General features: G+C 45.0%; 1 protein-coding gene across 1 annotated transcript; it reads left to right on the forward strand.

Annotated features, from left to right (window-relative positions):
* The first annotated feature begins 822 nt into the window (after positions 1 to 822).
* On the forward strand, positions 823 to 8433 carry nsfl1c (NSFL1 (p97) cofactor (p47)). Its single transcript, XM_034537538.1, is given in 10 exon segments — positions 823 to 1125; positions 1127 to 1159; positions 1825 to 1925; positions 2103 to 2180; positions 4357 to 4522; positions 4637 to 4732; positions 5221 to 5330; positions 5609 to 5746; positions 6540 to 6710; positions 7406 to 8433. Coding segments are annotated over 10 exon segments (1125 nt in total). The 5' UTR covers positions 823 to 1056; the 3' UTR covers positions 7569 to 8433.
* The last annotated feature ends 305 nt before the right edge of the window (positions 8434 to 8738 follow it).

Genomic DNA, 8738 nt, shown 5'->3' on the forward strand with positions numbered 1-8738 from the left:
TGTATTTTTTCTGTTTTTATCTCGTTTTTTTGTGCGCATCTGATAAGAGATTGAGGGGGAGGTTGCACTTCATGAGGTGAGGTGGCAACCTGTTTTTTTTCTCACTTTGCTAATTAGCCTTGAAGATCAAATAACCAACAGCAAACGTATGGGAAAAAAACAGCGCGCCCCCCCAAACATTTAAAATACTCCCAATCTGTCTAGGATTTATTGCTTTGTGCCATCCGACCTGTCCACCATCAGACACCTTAGCGGGGTACAAAGGTGCCTCCCATGGGAGTACTCTCTCCCATGGAAGGTACGTGTTTACTGGTCTGTCAGGGGTGAGGTGTACGCGCACTTCAATCAGCATCTGTTTCACGGTATACGTAGTCTTGCACAAGAAGACCAACTCGAGATGGGAGCTGAGAAGTGTGATAAGATGCAGATTAAGATCTGATTGCTGTATTCAAAGCTTTGGGTTTTCACACAGAGACATCTCGTTTTCATGAGATGGGGAGAGGCTCAGATTAAAGACTCAAAGAAAAAACTACCTAGACAAATTAGACAGAAACAACAGTAGATGATACAACTCTAAAAAAAGTTATTATATTTTTGATCAAGTGGATTCACAGCATCCTTTACAATCCACAATACAAGCTCAACAGGACACGAATAAAAAGCCACACATTATTGACCCTTGACCGTCCCTTGTTTATAAATAAAATCCCAAACACAGTCTCGTAGAGCCCCAGACATCCTGGTCGTGTTGTTTTAACCTGTGGGTACACTGCCACCTACTGGTCAGAACATGTTAGCGTCACAGCGCGGAACAACCCGTGTGAAAGTGTGACTATCAAAAAGGAAACTGACCGTAGGACATTGAGATCATTAGGCTAAATATGGCCCCGAATAATCTGAACAAAACATACTCTTCTTAATCTGGAAGTTGGCCTCTTATTTCACTCCAAAGAAGTGCGTCGTTACGGTCCGTTGGTACTGAGCCAGACAGGAACCCTCATCAGCTGCTTGTTTCCCCTGGTGGAGGAGGACGAGTCGCTGGAGGAGCAAATCAAAATGGCGAGCCAAGAGGAGTCTGTGAGGGAGTTCGTCGCCGTTACCGACGTGGACGAGGAGAGGGCCCGGTTTTTTCCTGGAGTCCGCCGGCTGGAATTTGCAGGTACGTCTCTTCCGCCGTCTCCCCGGCGGGACGCGGCGGACCGCGCGACGGGGAGACGCGGAAGGAAACAGCGGCGACACGGCATGTGTCAGACGAATAGCTTCCCGGCTAACATTAGCCTGTGTTGCCGGCAATTTGTGCAAGTCACGCTTTGACAATGGCCCGAGCGCTTTGTCACCCAACGACAAGGGTGTCGTACAGTTCTGTGGCGGGCGCGGCCACGAGCACCCAAAGGCCCCTTTGATGGTGTTTCGTTACGCAGCGGGTTGCCATCAAGTTTTCGGCTAGCGCGAGTCTGCAGTGTGTGCATTGAGTCCAGTGCTAGCTAGCGTTAGCCTGCACCGACGTAACGTTGTAATTACACTGGTTACCTTCTGGAGCTGCTCCGCGCTGTGGCACGTGACCGTGTTGATGAGGGTGAAGGCACACAGACTTTGAGTCAGATATAAATATGAAGGTGAAACTGATTGATAGTGTTCTGACTCAACCAGCGCGGTGACAGCAGAGACAGAGGCTATTAACCTATCGGCCCGGATACTTTGGTGCAAAGAGGGCTTTCATACGAAAAGACTCAATGCCTACACATGAAGTTGAGCTATCTACTCTAGGATGTTGTCAAAGGGTCATCAGTAACACGTGACATTGATGTTTTCGCCTCCTCCCAGCTTTGCACTTGCCAGTTCTTCGAGGATGGAGCTGATGACGACATAGTGACTCTTCCTCAGCCTGAGTTGAGCACATCGGTGTCCCGGTCTGCTGGGCCAAGGTGACGTTTACAGCCTGCCGCTGCTTTTTATTATTATTTAGTTATTACTGCCATTCTTCAGTCCGATATAAGGTTATTGGCACACATACAGCGGCTGTGTAATGTCCAGTAGAGTCATTGCGCATGTATTTAGTTTGGTAACCCGCAAACATTTGTCTTTTCTTTTTATATCATCAGCGCTCAGCCCAGAGTGACCTCCTTCAGAGATATGATGCATGAGGCAGAGGAGGAGAGTGACGAGGAGGAAGGCCAAAGGTGAGTTAAATTCCGCGTGTGTGTGAGAAATCTCCACACTCACAAACTTTGTTTAGTTCTGTCCAATGGTTAAGTGTTTGAGGGCTCTCTTGCAGACATTCTGAGCCCTTTATGAACTCTTTCCATAAGTCAGCATTCGATGCTGACTTATGGAAATTACCCACAATTTATTGCAATTAAACACGCGTTTGCCAGTGGAAGCATGTAGATGTAAACAAAGGACGGCACATTGGTGCCCGGCATGCTATATTTACACAGCATTAAGGATTAAAGATGGAACATAGAAACGCTTGAAATTAAGAGGATATTTATTTATTTATTCATCAAATGTTTTATTTTGTGAATGAAGCTGTTTTAACCAAAACAAGTCAAAAGGTTATTTGAAATGACCTCTCATATTGTGAGGAAAAGATCCTGGAAGACGTTCATATCAAGGAGTAAAAAGTATAAAATAAATGCCCACAATTGTACACAATATTTTTTTACGTTGTCATAGTCACATGATATCGGTATTTACGCCATTTCAAGCCCTCACAGCCTCTCACACTCATCGTTTACCAGGTGTTCAGGGTATAAGGACTATGGGGGTGACAGGTCGGGATTGAGTGTCATGCTTCTATTTAACGACAAGTCACTGCCCGGTTGATTGTGCTGTTGTACCGGTGGCCCTTGGAGGTCTTTCTCATCCTCCCCCAGCTCAGACATGTTCTGTCTGCGCTGTTCATCCTCACGATGTTTGTATGTTCGAACAGTGACACCACGCAGGGCTGGTTCCAGAATGCACCAAACTATTTCTGGTCTCTGCTTCATTCACTGTGAGCCGGTCGGCCGTGCTTTTCTGCAGCGTCGACAGATTCTGCTGTTGGGGCAGCGCAGTGGTTGTTAAGGAGAATGTGTTGGGTTGCTAATGTCCTTCTGTTTTTCATTGCAATCAGTAGGTGAGCTGAAGTGAAGAATAGTACATGTGTTATCTAGAGTCAATTATAGTTTCATGCATTATTTACATTTCCCACAGTTTCGTTTTGCAGTGCCCGACGGCTTTAATATTTACTTGTTTCCACCTGACATGTGAGTGGTATTGAGGTAATATTTATATGGGTTTTTATCTCTCCTCCTGCGAGCAGTAGGGGCTTTTTTTTCTTTTTATGTTGAAAGCTTTGATGAAGCTTCGAATGTCTTTCGTCATATTTATGACGTTATCACTAAAAGTATGGGGGAAATCAAATTGTGGAAATAATTACACCTATAACTTTTCTCAAAGTTTTACTTTTGAAATATGAGCACGGCTATTTCTGTGTGTTTGAGGCAGAGAGCGGAAGATAAGGTGGTCTATTGCATGCAGTGTTCTGTAAGTCAGTATTATGATTGAAGCTTGTGGGTTCTGGGTTCATGGTCGACGCAGGGGGTTAAAAGGACTCATGCTGCAGGTATATTTGATTTGTGAGTCACAATCACTATTTGGATACTGGATGGATGGTACGTCATGTGCGTTAATTACATTCCCCACAGTCTCTGTCGCCATCCTTCATTCACTTTGTGACTCAGAGTGATCGTGGGAAGCTCGGCCTTGTTTCCTTTTCATATATACGAGACCACTCTGTGCACTTTGTGTCAACGCTGTTTCATTCAGTGTAATAGGTCCCAGCAGAGGGTTGTTAGTGGGGATGGCTCTCTAAAATGGGGTTTGTTGAAAGTAGAAGATTTTCTAAGACTTTTTTTTTCCCCCACCACCTTCCCTCGTTTTCTATTCTATAACAATAATTTCTACCAGCATCATAAAATGGTTGGAGATGACACAAGCAGTCCAAGATGACCCACATAATCTCCTCATAGCTACATAGTTACATGTGAGAGGGGATGTCGCCCCCCCACGTAGCCTACGTGATGGAGTGAAAATATTTGTCACTCCCAGCGATTGCAAACCTAATGTGGCGAACTACTTGGTGGTTCATCTAAACGGTATCTGTACACCGACTCCTGATGTTGAGTCTGTGACCTCTGGTAAAATCTGCCAGAAATGTATGAACACAAATCCAGAATAGGACTGCTGTTGTGACATTTTCGTGAGAACTCACGTTGATGACACGTCTTTTCTCGGTTTATGGTTTGCACTTTTTTTCTTTTTCTGTTGTAATTGCGGAAGACTTCCTCACCATCTCAATTCCCACCCTGCCAGGTTTTTCGCGGGGGGATCAGAGCGCAGTGGGCAGCAGATCGTCGGGCCTCCCAAGAAGAAGAGCTCCAACGAAGTGGTGGAGGATTTGTTCAAGGGGGCGAGGGAACACGGGGCTGTGCCACTGGACCGGCCCGGGAGAGGCCCAGGGGAGCCCAGCAAAGCCAGAGTGAGGCGACACTTTATCCGCGTTTGTTTTTGTTCAAACGGCTGGATCGGCCATTTCCTCAGCTTCTTTTTGTGTTTTATAATTTGTCTTCCATGTCTTCTCGTCACCGCTAAGGCCTTCATTGGTGGAGGCTACCGGCTAGGCGCTGCTCCCGAGGAGGAGTCGGCCTATGTGGCTGGCGAGAGGCACGGCGCCAAAAGCCAACAGGATGTGAGTACAGATCTTTTAGATTTTTTTGTCTCATCATTGATACAAGACACACACATGAATGTTTTTTAATGAAACATTGTGATAGTTCAGGAAGCCACAAGTGTCATGTTGTTCTTTATATTGTCTAATAATGTGTGACTACATCCTATTTGGGTGTTGTGTTTCCTCGCTGTGTTCTGGGTCTGGACCTCCTTAATGTATCCATACATCAGGTAGTAATAAGCCTTGCACACCTTTTTAAGGCCAGAAGATTAGCTGCTATCGAGTGGAAGTTTAATTTCCTGTTATCTTACTAACAGTACTTGTATTCTCCTTGAAGCTGGTAACGTGATGAGCAAGTGTGACGCTGTGGCTACTTCCTGGAAGCCAGATGAAGTATCGGTGCAGCCCCCAGTGCACAGCGAGCACACATTAATACATAATAAATGCATTCAGTTTTTACCATCTTTAATTGCAGGGGAAATCGTGTGTGTGTGTGTGTGTTTTAGGTGCACGTGGTGCTGAAGCTGTGGAAGACAGGTTTCAGTCTGGATAACGGTGAGCTCAGAATCTACAGCGATCCTGGAAATTCCAACTTCCTTGAGGCAATCAGAAGGGGGTGAGAATATGTTAATGAATAATGTTAACTTATCTCATGTTATATATCGATGTATTATAGATGCAGATGTTTATATGTAAATACCAGGCTTGGGGAGAAACGCAATACATGGAACGGCGTTGCGTAATTCAGATACAAACAAAAGAAAAGATGAACTGTATCTCCGTTAGTTAGTAAGTGCATAGGAATAGATTTTTAAAGTAACCCTCCCTCCCCCTCAACCACAACCCTGCTAAATATGTGTACTGGCATTGAAATCCCCCATGTTCACCCTGCAGGGAGATTCCTCTGGAGCTGAGGCAGCGGTCTCGAGGGGGCCAGGTCAACCTAGACATGGAGGACCACAGGGACGAGGACTTCTCCAAACCCCGGATGGCGTTCAAGGCCTTCGGTGGCGAAGGACAGAAGTTGGGAAGGTGAGATCAATGAGTGTCCGATCAAAGAACATCATCTTCAGACTGGGTATTTGCTTTGTTTCTGATTAAATTAATCCTGTCACACTGTTGGAACGCATTTAAATCACAGCAAAAGGAAATTAACCTCATTGAATTGATTATCTTCTGCTGCTCCGGGTCAGTAATATGTTCAAAATCATGTTGTCAGTGTACAGTAGACGCATATCTGACAGTTCTATGGTTATTTCCTTTCCAGATAAACTGAAGAATTAAGTGAGAAATTTACAGAGGATGGATTTACATAGTAATTTTTTAAAACAAGATTACCGAGTGTTATTTAAATAATGTAAAGTAAACCGAAAGAAATGTGTATACATATCATAAACAGATATGTTGTGTAAATGTTTTACAACTTAAAGTCTGAAGCTAAATAAATCGTATTAAACTCGTCCTCTTATCACATTTTCATTTTGTCACAAACGGGGCTGTTTCTTAGTTTCCCTCAGTTAGAAAAACGTATCTTGATATTAATAGTAATTGCAAACAAAATCAGTCCCAGCTCGCCTCTTGTTCTTTAAAGTGCTGTAACATCCTGTCGAATGTGAATATACAAATAAAACGTTTAGGATTTGAGAGATTGCCTTGTGAACATTTCATAAAAACTGTAGAAGCACCAACTCCTGAAATAACCCCCCAAAAAAGCACTTTTTTTTTTGCTCAACCCAAACCTTCGCTTACTTGTCAACCCGTGGTCGTACTATACTGAGGCGAAGTGTCAAGACGGAGTGAATTCTCATCCTCCTCCTCCTCCTAGTGCCACTCCAGAGTTGATTTCAGCGGCGACCAACTCTCAGCAGGACCAGCTGGACAACGAGTCCCAAGCGAGCTCCTTCGTGACCCTCGACTCCTCCCAGCCCGTCACCAACATTCAGATCCGACTGGCCGACGGCGGCAGGCTGGTCCAGAGGTTCAACTACACCCACAGGTGACCGATTTTAAAGCTCTTCTCAACGCGAAGTAGAGCATACACAACCTGGATTAGACCGTCACTGTTGTCTCTGTTTCTGTACAAACGACATGTGTTTCCCAGTTATTGAACCCAAAGTGCTGAAACTGTTCAAAATAAAAGTAGAAAAAGTTGATTGCAAATGCAGAGAAATAGAACATGAAATGAAGCGGTGAAAGGGAAACGTGTGTATGTTACAGTTCTAAAACAGGAAGTCAGTTATCGTGGTTTGACCCTCAGTTGCAGTACTTCAAACTTTAAAGTCAAGACGAGTATGTAGTAGATTCAGTGTGACCTTCACTTTGTGATGATGGCAAAAAAATAGTAATAGTTATTTTGGTCTCTGTAGAGATCACGATTATATAACTCGCTCCCGGACCTTGGAACCATTGTGCATTTTGAAAAGAGTTTCTCACTTATTTTGAGAGCAAACTCAAGAGATGTTCATAAACACATGGGTTGTAGAGATGTGGATGGTAAAGACCCGGGGGGGGGGGGAAGTAAAAGCTGTGGCTCGAAAGTGCACCGCTGAGAAGGAGAAGGGGTGCGCTGGATTTACGTCACAGGAGGAAAAACAATGCGGCACAATAACATATATTCATATTTAAAAAAGTGAATAATTTCCTGACTCCAAAAGTCAACCCCCATTTCCTATTTTGTTGTGTGCCCCCCAGAGTGTCTGACGTGCGCCAGTTCGTGGTGGGGGCCCGGCCCACGATGGCCGCCAGAGAGTTTGTTCTCATGACCACCTTCCCCAACAAGGAGCTGATGGACGAGAGCCAGACGCTGGAGCAGGCCAACCTCCTCAACGCCGTCATTGTCCAGAGGCTAAATTGAGGTGGGTGGGGAAGGAAGACCAACCCCTCCCCTCCTCCCCCCCCCTGGTGGTGTGGCTGAGTAACTGCAGCCCTGTGAAACCTGCTGCCCCTTCTGAGGGAGGAGAAAACACAGACTTATGTTTGGACTTCTAATTTTGAATTTTTTTTTTTCTTTTTTTTTTTTCTAAAGTGAAACATAACATTCTGCTCCCCAGTTCACTAAACCCGGCGCGCTTTCTCTCTCTTTTTTTTTTTTAAAACAAGCTCCCCACTTTCCCTCTTCTATTAACCTTAATTTGACCCCTTCAGCTGTGTTTACCACCACGTGCTGGGCCCTCAGCAGAGCCACGCAGCGGCAGACTGTCCGTCTCAATGGCACAAACCAGAGCCACATAGGGAATACTAGTCTCAACAAGGTAAAAGTACACGTTGCTAATGTGCTTTTGTGCACATTTCCATCTCTCCACATATTCTATCTGGAGGAGGATGTGTAATAGTGTAACAACACACGGGGGGAGGGGGTGTCCAACCTATACCAGTAGCCTTACGCTCCTTCCTTCCGCTCCATCGCCACACCTGTCCCTTTGTTTAAATGAAGATGGAATTTTTTTTTTTTAACCCCCCCGCCCCCCGCAGTCTTTACAGACCGTAGGATTGTCCCAGTTAGCATTTTGATATTATGTGACATGACAAGCGGTTACACGCGGCTTTAGTCAAACCAATGGTTGAGCAAAAGGAACATTTAGATTGTAAACACTGGTTTGTAGAAGTGGAAGTTGAATTCCTGCGACGACACTGACATCTTCTATGCATCCTGGGGCGACACAGAAATAAGTTTGGACCTCTGGTGAAATAAATCCATTTTATGGTTGATGTATAAAGAACTCATGTGGTCTTGTGTTTTTATTGTGGGGGGGGGGGGGGGGGGGGGGGGGGATATTTATGTTGGCTTTCTGCATCGTTTTCTTGGTGGCAGTATTTCAGTCAGAACGCCATCGCTATTCAGTGCACTTCATGAACCAGATGACTCTGGGCACGGTGCCACATTTCAGAAAAATGCTTTTCAGTGGAAACCGGACTCCTTGGTCTTGTACACCTTTTTCTTTTTGAAACCATTTTTTGTGTGCAGTCAAGAGCCGTACTAATGTAGGGTGAACGATGGACACAACCAGGAGGTGTTTGTAGCAGA

The sequence above is a fragment of the Cyclopterus lumpus genome, chromosome 7 (genome assembly GCF_009769545.1).
Source record: "Cyclopterus lumpus isolate fCycLum1 chromosome 7, fCycLum1.pri, whole genome shotgun sequence".
In the NCBI taxonomy this organism is placed as follows: Eukaryota; Metazoa; Chordata; class Actinopteri; order Perciformes; family Cyclopteridae; genus Cyclopterus; species Cyclopterus lumpus.